The sequence below is a fragment of the Pecten maximus genome, chromosome 10, assembly GCF_902652985.1.
Source record: "Pecten maximus chromosome 10, xPecMax1.1, whole genome shotgun sequence".
Taxonomy (NCBI): domain Eukaryota; kingdom Metazoa; phylum Mollusca; class Bivalvia; order Pectinida; family Pectinidae; genus Pecten; species Pecten maximus.
In genome coordinates, this window is record NC_047024.1 from 28,764,263 (window position 1) to 28,784,383 (window position 20,121).

Below are 20,121 nucleotides of genomic sequence, written 5' to 3' on the forward strand. Positions count from 1 at the left end.
CAGGAGAACCCACTGTAGGACTTCACAATACAACACCACTGAACAATCCTATCACAGATATAGACTGCCATGTTGCCACGATGGAAGTAGTGCCACCCCCATGAGAAGAGCAGTTGGTATATCTATTGCCACAGAGGATCCAGCCAGCAGCTCCAGGGATCAGTATAGAACACTGTCATTTATAACTAGATAGACATTTTATCAGTTTTGATGGAACTTCAATAACAGAGCGGTAACCAAATGGACTTGATATCAAGGTGTCAATAAGAAAGCATGGTGACCAACTAACAAAACAATGTTATCGCGATAAGTGAAATGTTACAAAAGAGAGAGAAAGAGAAAATAAGAGTGATAAAATATAAAAAGCTGGAATACACTATTGAAGCTTAAACTATACGGAAGAAAAGTGTGTATACTGTATACAAAACACAGCAGCATTGATGTTTCAAAAGTAACATTGCAACTTAACCCCTTAAAACAAATCGGTATTGAGCTCAAAATAAATAATTCATACTGGCCTTAAGTGCATTGTACATGTATCTAAATAAATCCAAGTTGTGATACATGCATAGAAGATGTCCAAAAACTGCCGAGTTTTGAAAATTTTAACAGCACTACTTGAACTGACAACCATTATATAGCAACATAATTCATAAAGTGTGTAAGGGCCAGATAATTCACTAGATGTAGAAAATGACACTCCTTGAACTTTTGATCTTGTTCTTTATAAAGAGGGACATCTTGCAGATATAACTCAATGTCTGGCTTTGCTTGTGACCGCGGTGGCCGAGTGGTTAAGGTGTGCCGACAGTTTATCACTAGCCCTCCACCTCTGGGTTGCGAGTTCGAAACCTACGTGGGGCAGTTGCCAGGTACTGACTGTAGGCCGGTGTTTTTCTCCGGGTACTCCGGTTTTCCTCCACCTCTAGACCTGGCACGTCCTTAAATGACCCTGGCTGTTAATAGGACGTTAAACAAAAACAAACCAAACAAAACCAAGCTTGTGACCAGCGACCATGTGGGCGTGACTATTAACCTAAATATGATACCAGCACTCCCTTGGTAAAACCTGTCAAAACTTTAGAAAGGATTGCTATGAAACAGTAAGAAACAATCTGTCTGCTGCTGATTGGAAAAATCACATTGATGACCGGTGTATGTATGAGTTCTGTTGGTGCCTTACAGAACTCATAAGCTTCCACAAGGTCAAACAGGACGCCATGGATGACGGGAGGACCCATTACTGCCAATACTTTTATGCGTCAGACAGCTATGGGGAAGATAAAAATTGTAGGTATTTGTTATAAATTTGCCTCGGGGATTGTAGGAACAGACAAAACTGCGAGAATTATCAACAGACGAGAAAAAATTCAAACACACAAGGTAGGAAAATTATGAAATGTATGAGAAGCGGCTGTTGGGGAACATTAAACAAGAGAGTAAATCATTCTTTAGATCAGAGAGAGCGGCCATCAAATCCCTCCGTGAGGATATCACCATTCTACCGGCGGACAGAAGGATCCTACAGTTACGTACAAGACAGGTGAATAATATATTGAAAGACGTTAAACAACAGGAAGGGTAAACCAATAAATATACAGACAAATCTATCCCACGTGGGAAGAAATGCCTAAATTCTTCGTCCTATCATATATTCTATGGGCTGCACCTATGGTGTAGCTAAGATTTGGCTCGCATCCGAGATCCATTATCAGGGAAGTCGAGATTTCATCTACACAATATATTTTTTTGAGGAAGTATCTTATGTGAACCATAAGGAGAATTATCTTGACACGAGTGCTCTCTTCACTAGCTTCCCAGTAAGACGTGGCATATAAAGGGAGACTCGATACAGTTGGAAAGACCAAACAGAGATGACATCTACAAGTTTGACCTTATTGGAGCTCTGTCTTGTCTCTTCATATTTCTCCTTCAAATGGAAGATATACCAACAGGACAGATCAGTCAATGGGCTACCAGTAGCACCTATAGTTGAAAATGTTTTCATGGATGACCTTGAGGAACAGGTCTTTTCTAAAGCTAGAGCTCACCCTACAGGATGGTTCAGGTACGTGGATGATACATTTGTCAAGATTTTGTCAGAAAACGTCACCAGTATTACGGATTATATAGATATCTTGACTCCATCCATCAAGACTATTGAGAGGCCGGCGGAAGGCTGCCTTCTTGTGTTTGATGTACATGCCCATGTGTAGACCACAATGTACAGTAAGCCCACGCACATGGACAAATATTTGGCATTTGACTCCCGCAATCCATTCCAACATAAACTAGGTGTTGTAAGAACTTTCACCAACAGAGCTACCGTAGTTGTTAGTGACACTACGGACAAGGATAAAGAATTACAATATCTTAAATCAACAGTACAGAAATTGGACATTTCATCGAGCAGTTTCGACCAGTATCGAATATACCCAGTCGGACTAGTGTTGTGATTCCTTACATAAGAGGTATTTCAGAGGCCATACTTTAAGCCCTGGCTAGGAAGGGAGTATGTTTTTCAAACACATTACGGATTGGAACTCTTGGTTTCTATGACAGACAAATCTAGGAAAAAGAACAAGATTCCGTGTGCTACCTGTACGATTTTCTTACATTGGTGAATCAGAGAGATCAATGTGCACCCGGATTAGCATCGCAAGGACACTGAGAAGAACATATCTACATCTAACGCCTCCGCTGTTTCAGAACATGCCCTAGAGACTGGTCAAAGCATCGATTTGCCTGAAGTCAGTATACTTGACACGGAACAGGACTGGATGCAGCGAGGGATAAAGAAGTCAACTTACATCAGATTCCACCCGTACAACCTCAACAGAGATAGCAGGTGATACAATCTGCCCCAAATCTACGGCAGAATCCTACTTGGTTGCGTTAGTCTTTCGAGGAACATACCCACGCCATCTAGCGTCAACCTTCAGAGTGACCAAGATAGACAGTGGCAATCGTAATCTGTCGATAAGCTTATTTGGAAGAGTTGTGTGTTAAAAAGTTTAAGATATTGTTCCTCGTTCTGGAGATACATTCAATCAAAAACTGAAATGACTCCTAACAAATGACCAGAAGGACATGGCTGAGGAATCCAATATGTTTTTTGTTTTACAAGTACATTGTATGTTCACAGTGGAAAACATTGCATGACAACGCACCATAATTCTAACCAAGAGAAGTATTACAAATTCTGGAATCTATTATTATAGAAAAAGAAACGGAGACATCGCAAGTCGATCAAACCAGCAAAAATGCAAGAACCAGATTGTATACACGCAAAATCGACCTAGTAAACAGCAAATATTCTTTCAGTTCCACTCACAAATATCAATAAATGAATCCAACGTACGAGTATAATAGAAAAATGCAGCAATATGAAAAAAGAACGAAGCAAAATTCAGAAAACTACAGACCTATTAAAATGACATCTGTCGTATCGAAAATTATGAGGACGCAAGTGACGCTGTATTGTTGTTTAACCGACGTCAAAAAAAAAAAAAAGTTAACGAAAGAACTTCAATTGAAAACTAGACATTGTTGGTTAACAATTTAACGGGTTTTTCACTACTTAGCATAAATGACCTAAAGGCTTGGTATTTCCAAACATAAAAAAGTACGAGGGGAGATAACTCGTACAGCTGTATCAAGTTCCTAGGGCTCTTGCAATGATTGCGCAATCAAAAAATAATTCAAAATGGCGTACAACTTGAACCGGATGTGCTAAATAAAAACCGAAGGTACCAAAATCATCAGAATGACATACTGCATCAATCTATGTAATAATATTCAAAAACTTTTGTGCCGAGTCGCACTGGTGGAATTTGAGAAGAAGTTTAAAATGTAAAACGATTTTTGATAAAGAATATATAGGGAAATTTTCAAAATGGCGTACTACATTAACCGGAAGTGCTATTAAGACACCGAAGGTATCAATATCATTGGAATGACATACTCTATTGATATGTAGAAGAAGTTTTCAAAAATAGTAAAAAATGAAAAAAATCTAAAAATAGCATAACTTTGACCTCCAGCGAGCTTTTTTATTTGACCTCTGACCTGAAAACGTTTAGTAAAAAAAAGTTAGCTCCAGGAATTATCTACAAATAACATAATTACAAGACCTGTGTAGAAGAATATGTTTTTTAGTTATGGCCATATTAAACTTTTCAATACATGACGTCATGGTGGCCATATTGGATTTTGGACTGATCACATGATAAGAAAACCTGGTCAGTACTATCTCCTTGTCATTTTGTCAAAGTTTGTGCTGAGTCGCACAGGTGGAATTTGAGGAGAAGTTTAAAATGTAAAACGATTTTTAATATAGAATATATAGGGAAATTTTCAAGATGGCGTACTACATTAACCGGAAGTGCTATTAAGACACCTAAGGTATCAATATCATCGGAATGACATACTCTATTGATCTGTAGAAGAAGTTTTCAAAAATAGTAAAAAATGAAAAATTTCTAAAAATAGCATAACTTTGACCTCCAGCGAGCTTTTTTGTTCGACCTCTAACCTCAACGCCGTATAATGTAAACGTTGGTCCCAGTTAATTCTACATGAATATACCTTTGAATATTTTTAACCTCATACCGTTTTTGAGTTGTGGCCATTTAAGTAAAATACGCTTTGACGTCATGGCAGCCATTTTAGATTTTTCGACCTACTTAATTTTTATTTCCTGCACCCCTTCAAAACATTCTATAATAAAGGCTGAAAAAGAAATCTGAATAACTTTAACCAGTTTGGCGTTACAGTTTCTACAAAATGAAATGCAGAAGAAGAAGAAGAATAAGAAGAAGAAACATAACAGAAACAATAGGTCTTTTCACCACAAATTGAAAAGCCCTAAAAATAACATTTATGTAATATAATCAATTTAGGTTTCAAGGAAAGCTTTTGTTTTGTGCCCATCAACGAATTCTTCAGTTATGGAATAAAAGGGAGTATATACTTAACGGGATCAATGCCCTTTTTAACATAACGAAAACAACGAGAGTTACTGAAATGTGCATGGGAGCGTACTAGGTCAGATTATGTTTCTGACCTATATCAAAACCTTCCAGACATTGACAGAAACGCGGCGAAAATCTTTGTTGATGATACTATATATCACTCAACAACATCACACAGAGAAGTATGTAAGAAGATAAAGTCAATATTATGAAGTTGTTTGAAGATCGGAGAGTTCTTACAACAAGCCAAATGCACAGAAAGCCATCAGTAGTATCAGATTTCAATAAAACAGTTAGTGAGGAAAAAGGCTTAGGATCTACTGTGGATTACAAACTTTAGTTTACCAGCTTATAAAGGAATCAGTGCAAATATAAGCAAACTTCTTGATGTAATCATAAAAATAAAATCATTAACAAAACAACATTCAACCAGCTGTTCGAGGCACTAGCAAGACCGCACCTAGGATACTTCTCTATTCCAGTAATCTAAATCATGACAAAACAGACAAGCTAAAATAAATACCTTTCAATTTGAAAGTTAGATGCATGAGAACTAAAAGTACATTAAACTGCGTCATACATTTGATACACTTGATACCTAGAAGGTGAGGAAAGAAACCTCGGTCAAAATTCGGATACGAAGGTTCGATTGCCGCACAAAACAAATGACGTCATAATTTCCAACATGGGGTTTCATATATACATCAAGTGGACGGGTATAACGTATTATTATCTGGATATCGTTTTATCGAACACACTCCGTATCACCATACTAATTAGTAACAAAAGTGGTGTCAATTCTCCGGCACGTGTACTGGCAACACATTGCAGTCATTTTGTTACGAACACAAGGGATCGTCAAGGCTTGATAATGCACTTGATATCAAAACGTAATATGAAAGGAAACTAGCATAGCTCTATTTTCCTAAAATACAGAAATATTAACACTCTATATGAGGTATTGATATAATCTATAGTTTTTGTTCGAAAGTTCGTGAACATTTGAAGTCTAAATCGTGATGAAACTATCGCTAATTGACCTATACCGGTATCTCGTAGCTATTAATGTGTACTTCAGTACGCCTATTGGTTGAGGTATCCGTCACTCGCACCCTTCACGTCTACTGCACAGGGGCTCTGATTCGGGATTTTTAGTAACATGTGACACTAATTAAAAACCGAAACACTAAAATTAATAAATTAAGTATCCTCATACGTTCTTAAACTTTATATAAACAGTATAAATAACCCTGATTTTCCCTGCGCGGCGACGAAATTCTAGGAGTCGAAATCACTACGCGCGAAAATAAAATTCATAATGAAGGATCGGTTAATATCTATTTTAGAAGAACGTCTAAAGTTCATTGTAATATATTGGCAAATAATGTAATTTTACAAAATATGAATGCAATTATAGTGCTTGGCGCGGAGTCCGTGCATCGTCCATTAACATTTCCTTTAAAATTGATACCTGTCCTGAACGACAAAACGAATTTTGAGGAAATTTGGTCTATGGCATAATTGTACAGAGGAAATCCATTGATGTATATATAGAGGATTTGGCTCTTCGGGGGCACGTGAAGCGGGGCCAATATGGAAAATTGAGGAAAATTCTTTAAACCGCTACTGGTCTTAACTGACTAAATGGCTTTTGAAGAAATTTGGTCTGGGGCATTACTGGACAAAGGAGATCCAATATTGTATAAACGGAGGATGTTGTTTTTCTGGGGCCGGTGACGCGGGCCAAATAGGGGATATAGTGGTAAATGTTTCAAATCGCTACTTTTTCTGAACGAATGAATTGATTTAGATGAGGTGGGGTCAACATTTGGCCCCCGCATCAATTTCTTTCATATTTTCCTCATATGCAGATGTATGAAAATAAACCATAACACCATAAAGGATTAGTCATTATCACTACGGATAGTCATACTTGACCTCCTTGAATAAAACTAGATTGATTGACCAGGGAACTCTAATAAAACGCTTGATATTTGTCACAGGTGAATGTCAATTTTCAAATAACTGATATCATTATATAGTGTATACATTTACAGTTATTGTGATACCAATTATATTTTATTGGCATACACGAAGTAAGCGAAGTGACACCTTTAATTAGAAAAATATGCGAATTTTTCATACAATATCTATATATATATATCGAACATTGTCAACATGATTTTGTAAAGTTCACGGTCTACCTTTTATACTTCTCAAAAAAGTTTCCACATATATATATATGCTGTATATAGACAAAAAATGATGTAATTTCAAAACCGGTAAAATGCATTTTTGAGCACGCCAAACGTCCCCAAGATTTGCTTGGCATGTTTATTTATGCAAAACTACTATTTTTCCCTTTTTATGACAACCCAAACCACATCAATTATATTATTTATGATTTCAAATGATTTTGAACCGTTATAACATTAGAAATATGCTTTTTGCAAAAGTTATCTATCCTCTGAGCAGCTACATTAAGACTGAGATTGTAAATTTTAAGAAAAGAAATTGATAAATATTGATAAGCATGTTAATTATCATTCCATTTTGCTTTATCAAACCAGTGCAATCGATGATTGCGAAAGCTCACCGGTGGCAACAATCACACTATGCATTCATTTTTATGTATTATACGCATGTCATTTTTAAATTGTACGTCACATAATATCGCTCTAATGGATGTATAAACCAAATAAGAAGGGTGTGGACTTACAAGCTTTCCAAAACTTACCCTAAATATCTTTGGTTCCAACAAAATTAAATCCGCAAAATGATAAAATGCCAAAAGAATCTTTTTTCTGCATTATTTAACTATAGCATCCCTCCTGGACCTCTAATGAATGTATAAACCAAATTAGAAGGGCGTGAGGTGCATACTTTTGGACTTATCTCCAAAACGTTTAAGTGAGTTTTGGTGCCAAATAAGTCCACAAAATGGTAAAATGCGACAAAATTGCAATTTTGTTTTCTGCATGATTTTGAATTTGGGAATTTTGGGAATGAAAATGATATCTTCAAAACAATACTTCAATCATTTGAGATCCTGAACTTGTGGCTCAGTGATGATGACAATGTGATTGTTGACCGGGGGTTTAGGGATGTGCTGGACCTGCTCCGAGGTTCAGGGTTTTCTGTGTACATGCCTTTCTATCTTCTACCAGGTCAAAATCAACATGATACACTGACTGCAAACCAGGACCGCCAGTGTACAAAGTCAAGATTGGTAGGAGAGAGTTACCATGGAAGACTGAAACAGTGGAAATTGTTCAGAGAACAGATCAGTTCAAAAAATTTCCTTAACGTAATAGAAGAACTAGTGAAAGCAGCAACAGCTTCCTTGAATGCTGTACGCGGAGCAATTTATGTGTCTACACCAGAGAGGGATGTGAGGGACCGACGACTTGCTGAGCGCATGCAATCCCGTTTGGCTCAATACTTTTAGCCCCAAGGGTCGCTGATGAACCCGACCTTTCTCGATGCAACAGGGTCAATTGGGTAAAACTTGTGACTGTGCGATCGAGTTTCCAAAAACTTGATATGGAATATCTGGAGACAGTAATTTGTGGATCATATCATTTAAAAGTAGCACCAAGATATATTGCAGAGCATCTGACACCAGCTGGAGACTTTGAAGTGTGGGTCTACCAGCACGCTGAAAATCTCATCCGAGGCCAAATCCATTCAAGGCACAGATCACAGACAAAATATAATGTTTGGATTGCTTTTGACAGAAATGACCAAGACGACCCTGTAAAAGACTTTATTGTGTCTGTCCAGCAGGCAAAAGAACAGTTGGTATGTGTGCACATGTTGCATGCATTTTGAATTCTTGGGCCATGTTCATCACCAAGATCACAGTCTGGCAGCCCATGTTACAGTTTAGTTCAAACAAGCAATCACTCGAGTTGTTTTCACAAGAATCGAGCTGTATTGAATATTTAAGCAACGTATGGACACTGTAATAGTTGTATCTCCAGTTGACATCTCAAGAGTGACGACACAATGTAATGGTTTGGAACTGACGAATTCAAAACCAGTCACTCTATCTGTAATATGTAGTCTTGAACCCATTAACTTACATTAAAAGCTTGTAATTTCAAGTATATTTAACACACATTGTAACTATTTCAGCTAATCGCATTTGTGTGACCTTGAACAAAGGTCAGGGTCACCAATTTTAAGAAAAATGATACCATTTGACATGGACAATCATCTTGCCAAACATCAAGACTTACCGACTTTTGGTTATTAAGAAACAAAAGTTTAAGGACAAATGATCACGAATCTGTATTTTTGTTTTTTTTAAAGCAAATGTGTAAAACGACAAATTTACCGGTTTTCATCTTTTTCATAAATCGTCATGTTGAAAGATATCATTAGTCGCCAGCTTTTAACCAAGTATAAAAGCTAGACTAATTCTGGAACTATGCAAATTCAGTTTTCCAAAATGGGAATTTTTTCATTTGTGATTAAGTTTTGCAAGGTTTTTGCTTAAATCAGCAATGAAAACGAACATTTCCCTTGAAATATTGTAATTTTGGTATCGAAGTGTTAGATGGAATATTCTGAACACAATGATAAATTAATTTTATGGTAATTGTGTCATATAATACTCTGGGGGAAGTTATATAGCAGCACCTCCAACAGCGACACAGGTGCTATTCAAGGAGGTCCCATTTTTCACAGAATTAATTCTGAAACTTTTCTAGATTTAAGCTTGTCATACCCATACCTTTTTGTATTTAACATATTTTGAATATCCAAGCGGGGGCTGATGCTAATGTTAAATCTCCATATATATTGATCCCACGGCATTCTTTAAAAATGACATACTTTAGTCCACATTTTGTTTGAGTCATTGTTGGGAGAGGAAATGCAAAGGATAAGAAACTGTTTGAAATTTAACTTATATGACAGCATTTTGACATGATAAATGGAATAGCCATATGAGTGGTTCGAGCCATTTGGGGCTCCTTTGTTTTATGAGAACACTATTTTATATCACTTTTCGAAATGTCAAAGATGATACTGCGAGGTCCCGAACGTCCCTTCAGGTATCACTGTCGGATTCAATTATCGGTCGTTTGCCGGATATATAGGTATGTGATATTGTTCAAGTTGACATTAAAAGTTCCCCCAGGATTTGTCCATTGAAGATTCTTCCGATTTCTCACTATTTGTTTTTTGTTTTGGGAGTGTTTGATGAGTAACTCCGATCGACATTACGTACGGGGGCAGGGGTTTCACTCTTGGAACTAATGTTAGATGACGAGACCTTTTCATTTAAATGAGAACGACTAGGGATTTGTGTTGTTGATCCATGACGATCGGAGCACACTGCTCATTGATAATAGGGACAGAGGGGTTTCCAGGTCTGGTCTAAATGTCAATGTGATATGTCACTTTTGTGTGTATTTCATATACCCATCATCATCACCACCACCACCACCACCACCACCACTCATCATCATCACCACCACAACCACCACCACCATCATCATCATCCGACTTTATCTCAGCAAGGTTATAAGATCTATCTTCCCTTGACGACAATCCTCTCACCCAATACTGTCATTGTATCGCCACGATGTTGGCCGCCGGAGAATCCAGAAACGTTGCCTTATTGATGTTTATCATTGACACACAACATTAAAGTGGCATATACATAGTCCATGGTCAGATGTTATAACTAGTTAGAATTTGTAGGGGGTCAGATACGACTAACAGGAGATTTTAAGGTTATTTCCCATTGTGATGTGTAAACTAAAACAGTCACACACTGTTACGAAATTTAAAACACGACAGATCAGTAGGGAAACAGGCGTAGTTATGGGATAAACATTATTTATGTATTTACGTGGTCCTTGGTGCCTGATATTCCCGTGTCAATTGTTTGTTTCTATTTATCTATGTATGTTAATGGAACTACTTAATAGTTGGAGCTAATATAACATAAACTGCCCAGTCAAACTGCAGGACAATATGCGGTATGTATCTTAGTACACAAGGTCCTTTCATTTTTTTTACCTTTCAATTGTTGTAATAGAAAATCACGCTGGTAATGCAATATTTTCTGAATCAGAGTTGATATAAAGGTTATTCATAGTACGTATATATTGAAAGACAACTGTCAGTAAGTTTACACATGTAAAATTCGTATAGATATCTGCTTAAAGTATTAATGTTTCATTGTTTGAGGATTCATCAATTATCAGTATTATACCACTGGGAGGATTGTTTATATACGCCATTCCTCTGTGATGGTCTGGTATCCCGTTGCCAGTATACAACAAAATATGGCTTGGTGGGTTCCAATATACTGTTTCGTCAGCTAAAAGGCCGTACGGCCGTAATGGCGGATGTTAAGTCCGTTAAATAAATAAATAGCAATGCTACTCTGTTGCATATTTTCCATTCCTTTATGATGGTAGGACTGGGTCGACACTGTTCAGTATCATATCACATGGTGGAATATTCTGACCATTTTTGGCATTCCAGTGTGATAATAGGGATTGGTTATTCCGTTGTTAGTGACGCTATATGTCCAGATAAGACGTGTCGGTTGGATGGCTAGAACTGTAATCCTGTTGACAGTGTTTTATTTCTACGTGTAGACATGGCATGTCAATGTATTACAACTGGGTTAAAAATGACGCTATATGTCTAGATATTAGTTGTCGGTGTATTTTACCTGGGCGGAAAATGTGCCATATGTCTAGATATGACGTGTCAGTGTATTTTGACTTGGGTGGAAAGTGACGCTTTGTGTTTACATGACTTGTCAGTTTGATGGCTTGAACTGTTATCCTATTGTCAGTGTTTTATGACTGATCGGAAAATGTCGCTATATTTCTGAATATGGCATGTCAGTGTATGTTATGACTGGGTGGAAAGTGTCGCTATATGTCTAGATAAGGACTGTCCCCTGTCTCTGGAATATTACTATTATAGATGAAATTGAGCTTTATTAATTAATGTCTTATTCAAGTTTCAAACTAGGGAATACCATCTAGTAAAATAATTTAGCACAGCAATTCTTGATTAAAAATCTTAGGGGCTGGTGGCCTGTCTTGTGCTAATATGACGTGTCCTTTTGAAGGTTGGCTTGTGATTGCTCGGTAATATGAGAACGAATGGGGTTTAAAGGTACTCTGTCCATGTATGGTATTTCTGTGTGACGGTAAGGACTGGTTATAACGATCATTGTCAGTATAGAACAGGTTGGAATGTCATGCTACTGTGTCAAGATATGGTTTTTCAGTGTATGGAAAGTTGTCAGTATAATACTGGTGTCGGATGCAGTGTCGTGCCAGCTGATCCAGTATGGAACCATTTGTTGTGAAATAAAGTACAGACCATGATATGATCTTGGTTCTATATATAAGAATACCGTTTTCTGTACTTGTATACGCGATTCATGAGTCTCATTGCATAATGTAGCATACACACAATCGACATCAGTTGAGATCGAAATTGTAATGTGAGATACTGAGATGTCTCTTAGTTATTTTGTCTTTAAGGTACGATAAGAAGTAGCTTCATTTTTACCTGTGGCATTTGACTTTGATACGGAACATTGTTTCAAAACGTTTTATCAGTACAGGTAATTTGATACGTTCACTACTGGGAAGTAGTAATGAAAAACATGCCAAATGGAGAAATGAAAGAACTCTCCAAGGGGATCGTTACGAAGAAAGATTATATTAAAAGAAATATTATTTTACGTGAAAATTAGAACCACTTCGTGTGATAAATGTGGAATTAAAAGAGCACAATAACGCAATTGTAGGAGAACAATTCCTTTTCTTTATTCAATTTTCAACAAATTCCCGCATTCATAGAAAATATCAATGCAATTCAATACAAGCACGTCTCGCTATGTTCTATTTCAGATGACACAGAAATACAATAATCAATGCTAATTTTGTGTGTAATGTTTTTGTCTATCTAGGCAATCATATATATACATTTAAACTTTTACAAAATAATGTCTAACATACATATAAATACTCATATATTCTTTGTACATTTATGTAGCAATTTCCCCTTATCTGTAAAACATACTAAAATTAGGAAAATATTTTAATGAGGAAAAACCTTTTATCATCTGTATTCTGAAATAAAGCTATGCATGATGTAGGTAAGAAAATATTCTTTTAAGGGAAAGATATGTTGTATCTCTCATTCTTCTCTGGATAAAGAAAGTGTAGTAGGAAAAATAGTTTTTTCAAAAAGACTGACTTTGAAAAGCACATTTATGCCGAACAAGGCAATTCGCGTTTTTGGCCATCTTGAGGTTACTCTCGACCAGTGTCGTAGTCGAGCCACATGTCTGGGCGTCTCTTCTGAAAAAAGATAAAGCATTTCCAATTTTCACAATTTGACTTTTTCTTGCTTGTTTGCATAGTGATTAAAATAGATATTAAATAAGACTTAAAATTAATACCCATTAGATAAACTGCGACGAATTTCGAATATCGTTCTTCCCATCGGTGGACCAATTCGTTCTCTAAAACGTTTTTTTTTTATTTCATCGATTTGGACAAAGCTGGGGAATATTTGTCAGCAGACGTATGTATTGCCCATTTTCAAAGGAGGACATGGGTTAAAATGCGAAGCGGAAGTCTTTGGTTATTTTCTTACAGGCGACTGTTTTCTTTAGCATGACTAATTAAGCGACATAATATTATTCTCAATCAAACAACATCACAGTTTCTATATTCATTAAGATACTATTATTGTTGATGTATATTTCTTTATCAATATTATTGTTGGTGTATAATTCTTAAAAATATTATTGTTGATGAATTATTCTTTAGAAATATCATTGCTGATGTATAATTCTTTATAAATATTATTGTTGATGTAAAATTCTTTATAAATATTATTGTTGATGTATGATTCTATATAAATATCATTGTTGCTGAATTATTCTTTATAAATATCATTGTTGATGTATAATTCTTTATAAATATTATTGTTGATGTATAATTCTTTATAAATATCATTGCTGATGTATAATTCTTTATAATATTATTGTTGATGTATATTTATAAATATTATTGTTGATGTATGATTCTTTATAAATATTATTGTTAATGTATAATTCTTTGAACTTTATCCCGCATCATTATGCAGTCTTTCAGTTTGGTTTATTTTTGTTTAGCGTCCTGTTAACAGCCATGGTCATTTAAGGAAGTGCCAGGGTTTGGAGGTGGAGAAAATCCGGAGTACCCTGAGAAAAACCACAGGCCTACGGTCAGTACCAGGCAACACGTGGGTTTCGAACTCGCAACCTAGATATGGAGGGCTAGTGATAAAGTGTCGGGACACCTTCACTTCTAAGCAGTGGTTTTGTTCGGTGGTAGGAGAGACATGTACATTGACCCCAGTGCATTTATTCGTATCTTTCCAGTCATGTACGGAAAAGTCCATTCGTACCTTTCCAGTCATACATGGGAAAGCATAGAGGTTATCTCGGTCAGCTTAGGTAAATCTCGGATTTATTTTACCTTGAACGTATGTTTCATTCGATATTTCTGTACGGTATGTATACCCAGGATGTATCGATAGAAAAAAACCAAACGTCAACGGATTCACCTCAATTGTGCAAAGGAAAAGATTCACGGTATTTTTTAAATAAAAATATAACGTTATCAAGGTAACTAACTTGAGCATTATGTTGTACATGGTGTTCTTTTTACCATATTCATGTAGCGATGATAACCTGGAACAAAGAGCCGCGACCCCAGCAGCGATGATAACCCCGATCATACAGCCTCGACCCCATTAACGATGATAACCCCGATAATACAACCTCGACCCCAGTAGCGATGATAACCCCGATAATACAGCCTCGACCCAGTAACGATGATAACCCCGATCATACAGCCTCGACCCCAGTAGCGATGATAACCCCGATCATAGAGCCGCGGCCCCAGTAGCGATGATAACCCCGATAATACAGCCTCGACCCCAGTAACGATGATAACCCCGATCATACAGCCTTGACCCCAGTAGCGATGATAACCCCGATAATACAGCCTCGACCCCAGTAGCGATGATAACCCCGATCATACAACCTCGACCCCAGTAACGATGATAACCCCGATCATACAGCCTCGACCCCAGTAGCGATGATAACCCCGATAATACAGCCTCGACCCCAGTAACGATGATAACCCCGATAATACAGCCTTGACCCCAGTAGCGATGATAACCCCGATCATACAGCCTCGACCCCAGTAGCGATGATAACATCGATCATACAGCCTCGACCCCAACAGCGATGATAACCCCGATCATACAGCCTCGACCCCAGTAGCGATGATAATCCCGATCATACAGCCTCGACTCCAACAGCGATGGTAACCCCGATCATACAACCTCGACCACAGTAGCGATGATAACCCCGATCATACAGCCTAGACCCCAGAATTGAGGTGATCATAGAGCCGCGACCCCGATCCCCAGTGGAGTCCTCAAAACCGACTGCAATTTTCGGTTTCCACCCAATGTCAAATTTCCATTGCATACCCTATCAGGTCCACCACACCGCCCCCCTCGAACCCAAGAAAAAGTATGTTGTGAGTATAAAATTCCCATCACTAATATCCGATAGTCCATGTGGAAGCTATGTTGTCGAAAGCCTGTAAACTTGTAAAAGGCTATGTGGGACAAAGCCCTTAATGTTTCCATATGGCTGTTCGAGTAAACCGCTTGTCCTAGAACCCTCAATCAGCTAAGTCCTTTGCAAACTCATATACTTTCGTCCCCCGGATATGATTTACAGGCCTGTTCTCACAATGCAACCCGCCAGCATCAACTGAGTTACGAACAATGGTGCCTTGCTTCCGAAAATCCGGGTCCAAGGGCAGTCTAACACAGCACGTTCCCAATCATAGGCGTCTAAGACATAACTTTCCCTATAACCCAGTAATGTCTAATTCATCTGACAAAGGACCATTGGCCCACTCCTGTGGTTGTTGAATGACATATTATTTATATTAATGCCTAACTTGGAATCTATGATGTATCAATACAGATATATAGAAATGTTGTGTAAAATGGCCGAATGGTACGATCACACGAGAACAGTACGTGAACACGTCCGAATATCAGGCTTGACCAAGATTAGACTACACCGAAAACGCACGAGCGACCATCGCATTTGGAACGAGCTGACATCAACATATCGCTTAGAGAAGTCGGTTAGTCACGTACAATGCACCTGAAAATAAATTCTATCTGTGAATGCCAGTTTTGTCGTTTTTTGTTTGTTTTGTTTTTGTTGCATTTGTTCATGTCATTATTTTCAGAATAGTATTGGTCTAATCGATATTTTTCTAATCAGGTAATGTATTCGTTTTCCCCTATGATAAACCACCTTTCTATAACATGGGCAATATATCCCACATATGTACCTTTATAATTAACACAGTGTTAATGATCTAAATAAAGACTTCGACTCTTAAATTAATATAAATTCTCATAGGGGGAGCTGTATAATCAGTTTATATTTAATTTGAAATCGATTTGAAATGAAACCTTAATCACTAGTAATTCGAATTTGATGTACTTGCGCCAGATAGCATTTTCGCACCGTTCGGTCCCGTAACATAGTGATAATGCAATGCTGGCATTCGATCAGCGGGTTAGGTGAGAACAATAATAACGCTATATATCAATATCATGTTCTGTAAGTTACGATTAAAATCACATTCAGAGCATCAATTGGTACTTAATGTTGATTTCTGATACTTCTTATTGCCTTAATTATCATCCTGCCTGGCTCCAGCTCCCCGGTCTACCCAGCGGAGGTTACGTATACCATTACCGGTTCCTACGATGTGATCGGCCTGTGCTGTTCGGTTATCTGATTCCCATTCATTATTGACCATGTGCTGGGCTCCTATTGTGCTTTAGATATGTCTGGTGTATAAGGCAGTCATACATAGACCCTACTTTATGACTTTATGTATGATTTATTTCCTAGATTAAAACTGTTCATTTCCAAGCTATAGGCAAAGCATATTTGTCATGCTTCTTACAGAACAGACTCCTATTTGTATGCGTTTTGGTAAATTTTCGTACGTAATGCAATGTTTATAGGTTTGATACCCGGTGTAATATTATGTAGAGGTTAAACCTTTTCTTGATTTCTTTTGAATTATTATAGTTTTGTTTTTAACCAGCCATTTTACTCAAGAAATGTTATATATATAAAGTTCATATTATAACCATCAATCGAAGATATGGAATCGGTCATATTGTTTCTTAGTGTAGGACTTAATGTATGACCATCAACGGAAGTTGTTTAAACATTTCCTCGGCCCTACACTCTCAAAACGTTGATCCCAAATAGAAATCCAAAATATCTGCAGTTAATTTTTGTCCTCATTTTAAGATAGCAGAGAATTGCCCGAGAACTGCCTCTCCAAAATATCCCTTAATGCATTAGAATTTATACGCGAACTATTTATTATAAAGATCTTGACAGCTGTATAAACACTGAAAACTGTCGACCGATTTAAGGCCTTGCGATTAAGTCCTTGTAACTGTTACATATGCCTGAAGGACAAATGTTTATAATCTGTGCGTTTATAGACGATTACAGCATTTCTTGTGTTGGTTACAGAAGCTGTAATCCTTTCTTTTCCTATATGTATACATATAGATGTTATATCTACATTAGCCTGGCAATACCCCAAGATGAACCAGAATGGTGATGAAGAAGGAAGCTTCAAAAACTCCATTCACAGTAATGGCGGTCATATTCCCGTCTAAAATAACTAGCTGCCATCCACAGAAATATCAATGGTTACCACGTGTAATACTGTACGTATTATGTAATGTCCGCAAATGAAAACCTATCTTAAACGTTCTTGCTGTCGGCATATTTAATACCTAGTAAATACCCCTTTTGCTGTTAAAATGTATCATTTCCGATCATGATTGAACACCTTTTTATGACAACACAGATTGTCTAGAAATGCAGGTTTATGAAAACCAGGAAAAATACTTTCGCCGGCATGATCTAATCGTGGAGTATTATATTTCCTTGTGTGCTACGAAGTTAACGCGTTCTAGGTTAATTGACGTGCATGAATGCTTAGTTGCCATCATTCCGGCTTCCATTTTGAGAGCGTTACCTGTATTTGACGTAGGTTTACATGACATTTTTAATTTCTTTGATGAAGTAGAAGACTTCCATCCGGATTTAACATCGTTTTAGTAAGCATTACTGTTTTCACTTCCTGTCGATATCTTTGTATTTGCTTTTGAAGTCTTACCTGAGCTTTACTGAGTTCTGCTGCTGGTTTTGTACCAAGGAGTTTACTCAGGACACCTATTGGCACAATGACTGCTTTGTTGACGTCATTGCCTCCTTCATGGCTGTCCCAAACGTCAACTGGACTATCATCGATTTCATTTTTGGATCGTAACACACTGAAACGCAATACAAAATATATATACATTTACATTGCACCTTTAAGAAATAATTTAATAAGAATATTCTTGAAATAGCAAAAGATACAGGAAATCACATTCATTGAACTGCTTTGATACAGAATTTTACCTGATTTTTAGGGACCTGTTTTGAAAGGAATCATACCATATTTCGCTCTCTTTGTATTTATTGATGTCCCTTTCGAATTCACTTTTAATGCAGGGCCAAGATGCTTTAATGGTTAAGTACATCACGTAAGTACATTAGTTTGTTTGACCTTAATTTTGAAACTACACAATGTTAACGATTTCACAATCACCTACATATGTATTGTTTATGTGGTTTCAGTGATATCGTGAAGTTACATGCCATTTTGGCAGATGTATAAGTACATGTAGGTATTAACAATGAAGCAAAATACGCCTACCCTTCGAAGCACCTTTTTTTATTATCATCGGGTTTTTTCATTGGTTTCCATGCAAACAAAAAAATTTTGTTCATAATTTGCCCTCGCTCTTCGATTTTGATCTTTAATTATTGTATCCTATCTGTGAATCAATCCCCGACAACCTAGGTGAAAGGAAAGTGTAACCTGACCACCTGTTATTGATGCTAGTGTATGCAAACAAGCAAATAATCTCTTTAAAATGAATAAACAAAATATTACATAATCTAAAATATTATCTATATATTGTCCTTGAATCATTTTTATATCGCAGTGACTTTTTGTTTCCCCATAAGTCCGGATAGACATGTATGTCAGTAATGATTATGTTATTGTCTTGGTCTTTGTTACCGCTGATGAGTGACGTGCTTGAACGAGGAGTGTCCATAACGTGAAGTAATTGTTTTCTCTCTCATTATCTTCACTAATTCACATATCCTGTATCTATAAATAACTTTATAATTCAAATTGATATTCAGATATCTTATTTACAATAATTTGTTTGAATTAAATTGCATAAGTTCTTAGTAAATGATTCTTGTTATTATTTTAACCAAAGGCTAATGCAAACGTATTTATACAACAAAGGCACCAACTGTTAAAATATAAGCGTCACTGCTTGCTAGATGTAATGGGTGTCTACTGCTAGCGGCCCGTAATTGATTGTTCTATTAAGTTAGAAGATGTTTAGGAATCGTTACTGCTCCCGTAACAGCAATACAAAACCCACATTACTCATACGGGGCGACATGAAAACCAGAAATCTCAATGCCAGCATAGAATCAATGTCACCTTATAAATTGATCTGAAGGGATTAATGTATTATTGTTTCAATTTGTTGAAATGTTTCATGTAACATTACAGTTATACAGTTGAGTAAACTAATAGGGTACCGTTATGATGATAGCTTTATACCACAGTAATGTGTTTATAGAAGTCTTTATGAGTGCCTAAGGAAATGTTCCATTCAAGATTTCTCCGTATAATTTGATGGTCTTACGAACTATGAAATATTGTTTTTAATCTTCATATATTTTCGTTGTACATGTAGGTGTACGCAACCAGACAATCGAGTTCTTTGACCATATCTAATTTAATGGTCAAAGAAAGTTGATTATCTGGTTTCCTTGACCATCCAATTATTTCGGCCAAAGCCATCGTGTCTTCGTGTCATACATGTTTGCTATAAACACTTTTTTGCCAAATATCAATTTTAGAATATACTTGTTATTCTTCGACAGCATTTG

At 36.9% G+C, this 20,121-nt stretch overlaps 1 protein-coding gene across 1 annotated transcript in view; it reads right to left on the reverse strand.

Moving 5' to 3' along the window:
- Positions 1 to 12,765: 12,765 nt before the first annotated feature.
- LOC117336414 overlaps positions 12,766 to 20,121 on the reverse strand; it is a 30,362-nt gene continuing 23,006 nt past the window's right edge. The window contains exons 4-5 of the mRNA XM_033896924.1: positions 18,272 to 18,428; positions 12,766 to 13,324 (exon numbers count right to left, since the gene is read on the reverse strand). Coding sequence (XP_033752815.1) covers positions 13,277 to 13,324; positions 18,272 to 18,428 — 205 coding nt within the window. The 3' untranslated portion in view covers positions 12,766 to 13,276. The remainder of the gene's footprint in view (positions 13,325 to 18,271; positions 18,429 to 20,121) is intronic.